This window comes from Meles meles, chromosome 7, assembly GCF_922984935.1.
Source record: "Meles meles chromosome 7, mMelMel3.1 paternal haplotype, whole genome shotgun sequence".
Classification (NCBI taxonomy): domain Eukaryota; kingdom Metazoa; phylum Chordata; class Mammalia; order Carnivora; family Mustelidae; genus Meles; species Meles meles.
This window is the reverse complement of record NC_060072.1, coordinates 46,228,223-46,240,828: the sequence shown is the minus strand read 5'-3', so window position 1 is coordinate 46,240,828 and position 12,606 is coordinate 46,228,223. Positions and strand designations below refer to the sequence as shown.

The 12,606-nt window shown below is 39.0% G+C and overlaps 2 protein-coding genes across 4 annotated transcripts in view; both read left to right on the top strand.

Annotated features, from left to right (window-relative positions):
• THAP2 (THAP domain containing 2) overlaps nucleotides 1-12,606 on the top strand; it is a 32,357-nt gene that overhangs the window by 12,411 nt on the left and 7,340 nt on the right. The window lies entirely within an intron of this gene.
• Nucleotides 3,815-12,606, top strand: part of TMEM19 (transmembrane protein 19) — a 39,564-nt gene continuing 30,772 nt past the window's right edge. For 2 of the 3 annotated variants that reach the window (XM_046012684.1, XM_046012682.1), the window contains exons 1-3: nucleotides 3,815-3,913; nucleotides 4,450-4,572; nucleotides 6,666-6,779. In XM_046012684.1, coding sequence (XP_045868640.1) covers nucleotides 3,877-3,913; nucleotides 4,450-4,572; nucleotides 6,666-6,779 — 274 coding nt within the window. In that variant the 5' untranslated portion in view covers nucleotides 3,815-3,876. Of the gene's footprint in view, nucleotides 3,914-4,158; nucleotides 4,573-6,665; nucleotides 6,780-12,606 lie in introns of those variants that run through there. The other variant, XM_046012683.1, reaches the window with a different exon arrangement.

Below are 12,606 nucleotides of genomic sequence, written 5' to 3'. Positions count from 1 at the left end.
GACATAGCTCCTTGAAATTGTCATTCTGTCTTTTTTTTCCTAATATGGTTTCAAATATCTCTTCACTTACTGACCATAGCTTTTATACCTCAAAATAAGCTGGGCAAATAATCATCTAAACCTAAACTGTGTTTTCCGAGTGTAAACTCTAATGTGGTTCATCACCCCTACCCTATATAAAACGAAATACTAATTAATGCAGGTTCATTCCCATCTACAATAGTATCTTGGTATCTTAATATAACATTTTAAAAATCACAAAAATAAGACATAAAATGCACTATGGCATCCATTTGATCTCTTATTCTTTACAAATATTCCATGCGGAAAGTAGCATTATCTCCAATTTACAAATGAAGAAATCCTTGTTAATGTTATTTATTTATTTAGATGTTTAAAATGTACCAAGTGGCACAAAGGATAGAAGTGTCAGCAATCTAGGAAGTTCAATCCTAGATTGAGCAATGGTCTTCAGCCTTCAAATCCTCTGCTTTGCCCTCCACATTATAACTCCCATCCAACATATGAATCATGTTACTGAAGTAGGACAAGTCGTGTGTCTCAAAAAACTAAAATAAAAAATTTTATATATGTAGTTAAGATCATCTATGAAGTCACTGTAGATCTTTTCCAGGTAGACTTTATAATGTTGGTATTTTATCTCAGTTCTCAATGTTAGAATACGGGTAAATTTTTATGTTGGTATAATAGAGAAAATAGTTCATCTTTATGCCAGAATCTGGGAGTCTATAGGTATTTAGACAGTTGAAAACTTCCTAAAATTAATGCTTTTATAATGTATATTAAACAATTACTATTGTATTCTGAGAATGTTATTAAAAATTTTTTTACAAGGAAATTATTGTCATGATTTTTTTTTAAATGTACATGAATAGCTCTGTGGAAATCTTTCCCTTACATGGACCCACCAAAACATTTCTTTAGAAATCCTTTACCCTAAATTGAAGCAAACTGTAAACAGAATAGGGATATGTAAAGCCTAGAAGAGGAATTATCATTTTTATTTTCATGGCTCAAAAGCATACATTATAGTTTATTTGCACTGGTTTTTTTTGGGGGGGGTTGTTGCTTTTGCTGTTTTTTTTTTTTTTTTAAGATTTTATTTATTTATTTGGGGGAGAGAGAGCATGAGAGCATGAGCCAGGGTGGGGGTGTGAAGAGCAGAGGAGAAGGCCAAGCACAGAGCACAGAGCCCAACACGCTGAGCACCAAGGACCTGGAGATTATGACCTGAACCGAAATCAAGAGTTGGACAACTAACTGACTGAGCCACCCTGGTGCCACTGCACTGTTTCATACTGGTTATGCAATCTAAACCAGATATACAAAGGGCTATAAAAATTCTGTCTCTCCCAACAATAATTCAGAGGCTCACACAAAGATTTATTTGTAAATACAATTACTAAAACATGATTTTAATAACAAAATAGGAAATAAGATGTGATTTTTTAGTTTTATTTTTCTTTAAGACTTTATCTGACAGAGCACAAACAGGGGGAGCAGTAGAGGGAGAGGGAGAAGCAGGCTCCTGGCTGAGCAGGGAGCCCGACGCAGGGCTCAATCCCAGGACTCTGGGATCATGACCCGAGCCAAAGGCAGACGCTTAACAACTGAGCTATGCAGGTGCCCCATAAGATGTGATTTTTTTTAATTCATTTTTTAATTTGATACTTTAATCCAAAAAACACTATATTAATATTCACTAAAAGACACTGAGCAAACTAGGATGAACCAGACAAGGTCCCTGTCCTCAAGACTACGGGAAGGAAATATTCCATTTGTTTACTCCTGCTCCCTACACTCTTCCTAATGTCCTTTACAATGAGTCGAATCTAATATAAGAAATCAGTCTTCAGATTGCTGCCTAGGCTTTTAAAACTTGTGCTTCAGGCGCCTGGGTGGCTCAGTGGTTTAAGCTGCTGCCTTCGGCTCAGGTCATGATCTCAGGGTCCTGGGATCGAGTCCCGCATCCGGCTCTCTGCTCGGCAGGGAGCCTGCTTCCCTCTCACTCTCTCTGCCTGCCTCTCTGCCTACTTGTATCTCTCTCTGTCAAATAAATAAATAAAATCTTAAAAAAAAAAATAAAAATAAAACTTGTGCTTCAAAGGTTGAAAAAGAAAAACTTTTGAGTTTAATATCAAGAAAGATATGTACGATGCCTGGATGGCTCTGTTAGTTAAGCAACTGCCATCAGGTCTGGTCATGATCTTAAGGTCCTGGAATTGAGCCCTGAGTTGGATTCTCTGCTCAGTAAAGAGTCTTTCTTCTCTCTCCTGTCCCTACTCCCAACTTGTGCTTGCTCACACTCTCACAAATGAATGGATAAAATCCTTAAAAAAAAAAAAAGCAGTTATGTGCCTATCTCTTAGGTGAACTTTCAGCTTGTTTAGATACAATATTTCAAACCTTATCTCTAACTCTTGTCCATTCTCTTGGACTTCCTATTTTCATGCTCTCCTTAACCAATTACAAGTGTCCTTCCCTCAGCTTGGTCACTTAACTTTGTCATCTTTCATGTCTTAGCCCTGACAATCCCTCTTTCTATGACAGTTCCCTTAACATACTGAAGTGACATTAACCCTACCCAATTATCTGGTGTGACTGATATTGGCCAGTCAACTTGCTGAGGTAATTCAATTATTTATCTGTACCGAACAGAATGAGACAAAAATAAGGTGAGCACATAATTTCTGCAGGAAGACCATATATAAAGTTAGTCAAATAAGATGGACACTACTATTTAATCCCACCTCACAGTTAATTAGATTTCTTACCAAAGAAAAGGATGTTAAGTTGTCTTGGCATGTTACTTAAATTTAGAATTGTGTGTTTTTAAAAAGTACTCAGTAGTTAAAAACAACAACAACAACTACTACTACTACTTTTCCAAGAAAAAATATGCTGGGTTAAAAAAAATTGGGGTACTATACCTGAAACTCATTTGCCTTCTCTTCTTTCATTGTCAGCAATTGACTGAAAAAGTTCAGATATGCCATAATTATCACTTAATTTTAACCCAGGCACACAAGTTAATTTCAAATGCGACATAAGCCACAAGGTTCAAACTTGATGTTAAGAAGACATTCTGTTTTCTAAATGAATTGACTGAAGGCACACACTTAAAATGAGAGGTGTAGGAACAGAATTCCGCAATGTAAGTGGTGTCACGACAATAAATTTGAGCTCAATAGCAGGAATTATGCCCCACTTTATCTTTACATTTCCAGCAACCAGCAGTGTCCCTCACATTATAGGTGCTAAACAGTGTCATTTTAAATAATGTTCTCAGTCATAAAATTGCTTCTCCAAAGCAATATATTCCCTTTCCCCTTAAAAAAAAAAAAATCCATAATATTAGGGGCCCCTGGGTGGCTCAGTGGGTTAAGCCTCTGACTCTTGGTTTCAGCTCAGGTCATGATCTCAGGATCCTTAGAGCAAGCTTCAGGCTCATCAGGGAGTCTGCTTGAGGTTCTCTCTGTCCCTCCCTCCACTTGTGCTCTCTCTCTAAAACAAATCAATAAATCTTTCAAAAAACCCATATTATTATATGGCATGAACTTTTTTTTTTTTTTGGCATGAACTTTTTATAGATGAAAAAGCATTCAATTACTGTTGAAATGGACTTACTGGGTTTAAATTCACTTGCACACCTGTTTTCTATTCCTACGCTAGTGGTAGTTTCAACCTTCCCTGTCTGAGTATGTTCTTAAATGCAAGGATCTAAAACTCCAGATCACTATTCCGAGGAGGACTGCAAACCCTGGAGCCCCTGGGTGCTTCTGCCAAGCCACCGCCCTTGGAGCCGCCTTTAAATGCTCACGTGAGTGAAGCCACGCCCTTAGATGGCGACAGCGCATGCGCGCAGGAAGCGGAGACGCGATTCTGCGTGTGGGTGAGCTTCAGGGTCCTCGGCCTGGGGGTCTGGACCTGAACTTTGGGGCGGTTCCCGCGGCTGTTGCTACGGCCGCCCAGGGCTCACCCTCGGAACCCACCCTGGTTCTGGCTGCGCGCCCTGTCTCTGTGCGACCGACGGCCCCCCCCACCCTCGACCCCGCGTCGGCGCGTGGGCGTGTGGTGGGGGCGGAGCCCGCCGTGCCAGGACGGGCGATTGGCTGATTCCGTTTTCCTTTCGCCTTCCTGGCTGCGGAGCTCAGGTGTGAAGTGACCGCGAGTGTAGGACATCGCGCTTGGAAGGCGTGAGCTTTGCTTTTCCACTGAGGTCTTAACATCGCCCATAGGAGTTTGAGCTATCCGTCAGCCGCAGTTTCCAGAAATAGTTAGGATTTATGTTTTTTTTTTCGGTCGGTGGAAGATGTTGGCATTTATGTTTGCCTCCGGGAGTTTTTTACTGGCAACTTAAACGACTTATTTTTCACTAGAAACACTATTCTCTCCCTCAGGGACTCATATTGTTATTTTCCATGACAGGTCCTGACGACAATATTTGCAAAAAGTATATAAAGATGATAACCAATATAGTTATATTGAGCCTGATCATTTGCATTTCTTTAGCTTTCTGGATTATGTCCATGACTGCAAGCACCTATTACGGTAAGTATGAATGTTCTGAGTTGTTTTCCTCTAATCTAATTGGTGGAATTGAAAATTGTATCGTTAATGTAATCCAAAACTTGTATCTTATGAGTGGTTATCAATTACGTTTTCTTAACTTCCACAGCCTCAATTTAATTTATCAACATTAAAATATAAACACTGCTTTGAAGGTTTAAGAACCTTTAATAAACGCTGCCTCTGATAATACTGGGTAAACATTTCAAAATAACATTTCTACGTTGTGTGTAGTTATTACATCTACATGAGAAATAAGTGAAATGAAATACAGTTTTTGTAAATCAATTGCAGTGATGCCTTTAGTAAGAATATTTTTAAGTAGTTTATCAGTTTTATGTATCCTGTAAAAATAGCAATAAAAATAAAAGGTGGTATAATGTTTACATTTGGAGATTTGGAGTATTTGTCTGGTCTTTGGTCACTTCAAAAGAACAGACATCTTTTTAAAATCTGAAGCCCCACTTTATAAGATATTCTGGACTCAAGCCTAGATAGTTTTGAATACTCCTTAGAGTTTAAGTATGCCTTTACAGAAATTTCCTTGGTACTCCTATAAAAATGGAATTCTGTTCAGCTGAAAGGAAAAAGTGAAGTAGAGTGAGAAAGGGATTGCCATTTCAGACCTTAGCCTTTTGCAGAGACATGTGAATAATCGAATGAGTGGTGTCCAGGTTCAGAAGCTTTCAGACTTATTCATTCATAATGATTCACAGTAGAGCATGAGGATTTGAGGAGAAGAGGTATGAGAGGAGATCCTTGTTTGTGCTCTTATTTTTTGTTTGTTTGTTTATGCTATTATTAACTCTGACTTGAACTCAATGGAATAAACCTGGATTTGTAAACCAAAGTGTCACTCTGGATCCAGACACCTGATTTTTGCATCTTAAACACACAAGAATCGTGTTCATTTTCAGAAGTAGAATTTTTGTTTTTGAACATTTGGCCTGCTTTGCCTTCCATTTTCCCTTTTTTTTTTTTTTAAAGATTTTTATTTATTTATTTGACAGACAGATCACAAGTAGGCAGAGAGGCAGGCAGAGAGAGAGGAAGGGAAGCAGGCTCCCTGCTGAGCAGAGAGCCGGATGTGGGGCTCGATCTCAGGACCCTGGGATCATGACCTGAGCCGAAGGCAGAGGCTTTAACCCGCTGAGCCACCCAGGCGCCCCACCATTTTCCCATTTTTGATAGAAACGTGGGCCAGAGCAATAGTTCACATTTTTCATCGCTATACTTACTTAGTCTTGGTGTGTAAGAGTCTGTTAGGAACTGTGGGGATTTTAAATGAGAAAGCTCTGACCTGTCTAAAGCGGGTGGTCTCTCTCTTCACTGTGGTCAATTCTGCCATGTGGGCCTGAGAATCCAGTTTTTAAAATAGAAGCCAAGGTTCTGGGTTTTTATATGAAATCTCCTAATCTTTAAATATTGACTCCCAACTCTTTGAGAACATTATGCTAGCCAGACAAACAAACAAACAAAAACATCTGTGAGGTGAATGGGACCTTTGGAAAAATCAGTTGCTAATTGTTGAATAGAGGTGTGTAGCCTGTAAGAATGTTACTTTAAAAAATAAATCTCTCTAAAAGGCAGAAAGAGGAATAATTGAGTCCTGCTAAGAAAGTAGCTTGTTCTGTACAATTTTTTTTTTTTAAGATTTTATTTATTTATTTGACAAAGACCTAGTGAGAGGGGGAACACAAGCAGGGAGCCTGATGTGGGGCTCAATCCCAGGACCCTGGGATCACAACCCCAAAGGTAGACACTTAACAACTGAGCCACCCAGGTGCCCCATGCTCTGTACAATCCTTGAGATTTAATACAAGCCTCCTTTCCAAAACAGTGGGGAACTAGATATATATTTCAAATCTCCAGATATGTATGAAGTACCAAAACTCAGACAGTACTTACTTGGTCATTTCCCAAAAGGACTGTCTCTCTGGAAATACACAAATCTCAACATAGTTATTTTACTTTGGTGACTTCATCTCGGTTTCTCTACTTATGATAGTATTTTAATCCAGAATGCAGTTATCAAAGCTTATAGCCGAGACTTACCTGTAAATTTAATTTTTTAGGTAATTTACAGCCTATTTCTCCTTGGCGTTGGCTGTTTTCTGTTGTTGTTCCTGTTTTGATCGTCTCTAATGGCTTTAAAAAGAAAAGTCTAGACCACAGTGGGGCTTTAGGAGGTATGTTTTTTTTTAACTGTTTATGTAATAAGTGCTTGCTTATATAATTTAAACTCATGTTTTCTAAATTCTGAACTTATGAGACTATAAATCCCATTATGCATTTTAAACAATGATAAAGTTATTTGTTACTCAGCATTCCTATTCTGTCAAAATTTCAGATACTGACATACTCAGTGCAATGTACAAATTTAACTTTTAATTGATATAAGTGGATTAATAGGATAGATTTTTTAGTTCCTTGATTATTCAGCTCTTTTAGTTGTATTAAATTACCTGCTGTCAGAAACACTGGAGCACTCCTGGTAGGTGTACAGTAGAGGAGCTGTTGGAAAGAATCATTCTAGGAAATTGCTATTAGTAGCCTCAAACAAAGAAGTCCAAACTAAGTATCCTAGATTTATTTTTCAGAACTGAGTTAGGGATAGGCCAGATTTTTGTTCTTTTAGGACATATTTATCGAGTACTTACTATATGCCCCTCTTTTGGAAACTGGGGATACGGCTGTGAACAAGGACAAGGTTTCAAGTTCTGGTGGAACTTTTATTCTTTAGAACAGTTAGGTAACAAAATACATAAAACTTTTTATATAATCATAAATTTTATGAGAAAAACTAAGATAATAAAGTGTGTATGTTAGGGAATGTGGGCGTTCTTTTGCATATAGGGTCAAGCTTAACCCTTTACTCTAAGGAGGTAGTTTTGAACCAAAATTTGAAGAAGCTAGCAATGAGAAGGTCTGAGAGAAGCATGTTCCAAGCTGACAGAATAACATGTGTAAAGACCCTGACATAAACCCTGGCTTATTTAGGTATGAGAATAGGCTCATTTGACTGGAAAATACTTAAAAAAAAAAAAAAAAAAAAAAAGGAACATAGAAAATTAAAGAAATAGGCAAGGACCAGGTAGTAAGGAGTCTTGGACACAGTAAAGATTTTTTTTTTAAGATTTATTCATTTTAGCAAAGAGAGCGTGTGTGTATGAGTAAGAGCTCTTATGAGGGAGGGGCAGAGGGAGAGAGAATCCCAAGCCGACTCCCCACTGAGTACAGAGCTTGATGCAGGGCTGACCCCAGGACTCCGAGATGATGACCTGAGCTGAAACTGATGCTCAACCAACTGAACTACTCAGACACCCCACAGTAAAGATTTTATTCCAGACTAGGTGGAATCTCCCCTGCCTCAGATCAAGGGGGTGACATGATCTGATGTGACATCAGGACTTTCATATACTGCTAGTGTTATAAGCCCCAAGCCATGTGGATGCCCCCTCAAATACTACGTGCAGGATGAGATCACTACAGAATGACAGTTATTTATTTATTTGTTTATTTATTTATTTTTAAAGATTTTACCCATTTGACAGAGAGGGACACAGTGAGAGGGGAGAGGGAGTGGGAGAAGCAGGCCTCCCACCAAGCAGGGAGCCCGACTCGAGACTTGATCCCAGGATCCCAGGATCATGACCTGAGCCAAAGGCAGATGCTAAATGACTGAGCCACCCAGGTGCCCCAGAATGACAATTATTTAGAACTGGGAGATCTTTTTTTTTTTTTTTTTTAGATTTTATTTATTTGTTTAGCGAGAGCATGCGCTTGGGGATGGAGGGACAGAGGGAGTGGGGAAAGAGAATCTTAAGCAGACTCTGTGCTGAGTGCGCAGAGCCCAACACGGGGATCCATCTCACGACCCTGAGATTTTGACCTGAGTGGAAATCAAGAGTCAGTCACTTAACTGAGCCATCCAGGCGCCTCTCCTAGAAGCGCGCCTTCATGTTGAAGCCATCTACCCAACCTTCAAAATACTACTGGTAATTAGTCCAAATTTAGCACTGTAAACACACTCTGCTGCCTCTGATCTCATTGAGAGAGATTATTTCGAGAATAAGGAGGATCACATGAGGGGACATATGGGAATGCGACTATAAACTGTAAAGCACTGAGTAGATGATTTGTTCTAGGGAGGTATTATATAGTCCAATTGTTCATTGTGTTCCTTTGAACAACTCAGTATGGACAGTCTGTCATTGGATTTTTGGCTTGACAAGTTTTATTATTTTTTAAAGATTATATTTACTTATTTGTCATCGAGCAAAAGCAGAGGGAGCAGCAGGCAGAGGGAGAAATAGGCTCCCTGCTGAGCAAGGAGCCCAAGGTGGGACTCGATCTCAGAACCCTGGGATCGTGACCTGAGCCGAAGGCAGATGGTTAACTGACTGAGCCACACAAGCATCGCTTGACTTGACAAGTTTAAATTTAATTTCACTTACCAGGACTATTCAGCTTGGTGGCTTGCTGTTTTTTTTTTTTCCCAGTCATTCATTCAATAAATGTATTGTTAAGGACTCCTATATGCCACATGCTTTTCTGGGCACCTAGGATTTAGTAATAAACAAAATGGATAAAAATCCCATTGTCAGAGAGCTTACTGTTTTAGTCAGGGGACACAGATGATAAAAGAGATGGGTTTGAAGCATTTAATCCCCAGAGCTATATGCTGTAAGTGTAGTGGAAATGCACGCAAATGGAGAATTGTCTAGAAAGGCCAGTGGTTGTGCTTCATGTGATTTCACAAGAGTGGCCTTGCTTCTTTTAAGTCACCAAATTGTGTCTGGTGTTCAGTCTTTCTGAAATAGAAGCGTCATTTTGTCAGGTAGCCAGAGCTGATCAGACCTAATAAAACCAGTTTCTGTTGCTCATTGTCTCATGGGACTGGTATATGAGTCAGAATGTGACTTTATTAATCTGATAAAATAGAGATTAGACAGGGTGCCAGTTGGCTCAGTCAGAGCATGTGACTCTTGGTCTCAGGGTCATGAGTTCAAGTCCTCCACATTGGGGTCAGGGCCTACTTTAAAAAATAATAATAATAAAGTATGTCTTTAAAAATATATATATAGAGGGGCGCCTGGGTGGCTCAATGGGTTAAAGCCTCTGCCTTCAGCTCAGGTCATGATCCCAGAGTCCTGGGATCGAGCCCCGCATCAGGCTCTCTGCTCAGCAGGGAGCCTGCTTCCTCCTCTCTCTCTCTCTCTGCCTGCCTCTCTGCCTACTTGTGATCTCTGTCTGTCAAATAAATAAATAAAATCTTTAAAAAAAAGTATATATAGAGAGAGAGAGAAAAAAAAATATATAGAACTAGTCGATTGCAGACTGAAACACAAACATCACTGTTCAGGCATACCCTCTTGTAGCCAGGCTATTTGTCAGAGTCTGACTACAGAATTTCTTTGGTGAGTACTAAGTCTGGAAACAGTCGATATAATGCCAGCAGGCCAGGTCTAGGACCCAGAGGGGGTACCACAGAACTAGGCAACAGAGTCCTTGGCTGTGTGCAGGATAGAAATCAAATGTGAGCCAGCAGGAGGTGAAAGCAGAGTTTATTGAAGATGTAGAGAGAGCACAGATAGAGATAGTGTCTGGGAGACTCAGGAAAGAAGAGAGTCCCATCTTTGTTTGGGGTCTGGGGTTTTTAGTGAAGATTGTGGTCCAGTATGAGTGCCCTCTTTGGCATCCAGGAATCAGTAAGAACAAAGGCGAGGGCCCAGATGTTACTCCTTGGAGTCAGGGGTCTTGGCATCCAGATGTCTGGTACCAAGGGTCTGGAATATGCATGTGATGGCTTCCTTGGGTCATCCTTACCTGGTCCTTTCTTAGAAGTTATTGAGTCTAAAGAACTCATTAACTGCTTGTCCCTTACAAAGAGGACATAAACTATTTGCATTATGAGGCATCTATAAAGCAGGGGTTCGTGTCCTAGCAGCCAGAGAAGAAGGAAAAGGAGCAAAAAGCAGATAGTTATGGAATCCTTCCATTTCCCTATCTCAGATATTCAAATCCTTAGGTCAAAGGGTCCCATCCTTTGTACAGGATTCAACAAGTCGGCCAGCTTCTAGTTCTTTGGCCTTCATGTTTTTTATTTTGGGTTAATGAGCCTTCTGTTGATTTCCACCATCTTTCTGTAGGTAGATTATCTGTGATAAAATTGATTAGATTTGAGTTTATTAAATCATAAAATTCTAGTCCTGCCTCTTCGGGTTATTATATCCAGGTCACCTTAGTTGAAATTTTTGGTATAACTCTAGTCCTGCTCTCAGAGACATTTATAGACAGTGTTGTTTTACTTCCCCATCTGGCTCTGTTAAGTGCAGAATTTACCTATTCAAAACTCAGAAGGTAGTCATAATTCTTAAATCTTGAAGTGTTTTGAGAGCAGCCTTTTGTTATGCATATCAACTCTTATCATTGACAATTAGAGATTCCAGAGATGGTTTGGGGGAGATGGAATAGACAAGAAGTACAGACAGCAGTTATTAATTTAAGAGTTCAGACATAGCTAGGAGTTGCAGAAAATACTAAGGTATTTTTAGACTGCATGAAAAAAATCATTCTTTCAAAGTACATTGCCTTAAGTTTATTTCCTCATTCTGAACCTGTCATCAACATGAACATTGATCATTTCATGCGGTATTTCAAGGTGATTGAAGTAAAAAGGATGTAGATGATTTGTGGCATTTCAGTGGAGGGTGTTTTAGGACCACCTTACTCTGAGTCTGCTTGAAGCAACAGTGGAACAAATTTTTAACAGTGACTATCAGAAAAGGGATCAGAGTGTGGGGGCGCACAGAGACGTTTTGATTTTTACTGTGTATACTTCTATATTTTTTGGCTTTCCCCTCCAATAGTCCTGTACTACTTTTGTAATACTTTAACACCAATTGAAAAAATCTTAAAGGTTGGATAACGAAAATAATATTCATCATTAATTTTGTTACAATAAGAATATATAATTACAAAAATAGTTATTGAGGTTTTACCACTGTAGCTGTTATTATTACCAGTGATATTAGTAAATGTTTATGAAAGTCCTTCTATATCTGTGTAATGTCATAAGCATACTGTTAAAAATTATCTCATTTAGTTTTCAGAGAAAGTCAATGAGGAAGGAATTGCTGTTATTCTCATTTCACCAATAAGACATTGAGGCTTATGGTAGGTAATATTTAGTCAAACTGAGGTAAAGGGAGGAGACAACATTTGAACTCCAGACTATTCAACAGTAAAGAGCTGAAGCACTTTATTAGTTGTTTACAGAGCATCGTTTACACAGCATTACTCTATTTCTTGCAGTTTCTATTAAAATGTGCTAAACTTGAGTAGAAAGCCAATATTTGAGTATCTCTGGATAGATCAGTCAGTAAATGTGTCACTAATTCATACTATTCACACTAAATGTGTGCATATTGAACTAAGCAACAGAAAGAGTTTCTTTTCTTTTCTTTTTTTTAAGATTTTATTTATTTATTTGTCAGAGAAAGAGCATAAGCAGGGAGAGCTGCAGGAAGAGGGAGAAGCAGGCTCCTGGAGCCCAATGCAGGACTTGATCCCGGGACTCTGGGATCATGAGCCAAAGGCAGATGCTTAACTGACTGAGATGCCAACAGAAAGACTTTCTACAGAAATAGAAAGCTGGTCCCCTGTCCTATTATTTAAGAAAATACTATTTAATACTAAACACCTGTTGAATATCTGTTCCATTAATAGTTTTAACATGTTAATAAAAATCTTTATATAACAAAACAATATATTTATCTTAAGAGTTAGAGAGAATGAAAGTTATTTTTTTGTTTTGTTTGTTTCCATTTTAACCAGGCTTCACATTCAACACAGGGCTTGAACTCACGACCAGAAGATTAAGAGTTGCATGCTCTACTGACTGAGCTAGCCAGGCCTGAGAATGGAAATCGTTAATGATAAAATTAGTCAGGGATGGAAGAATTTGTACTTAGAAATACAAGCAGGCAGCCTGGACAGGACCACAGAAGATAT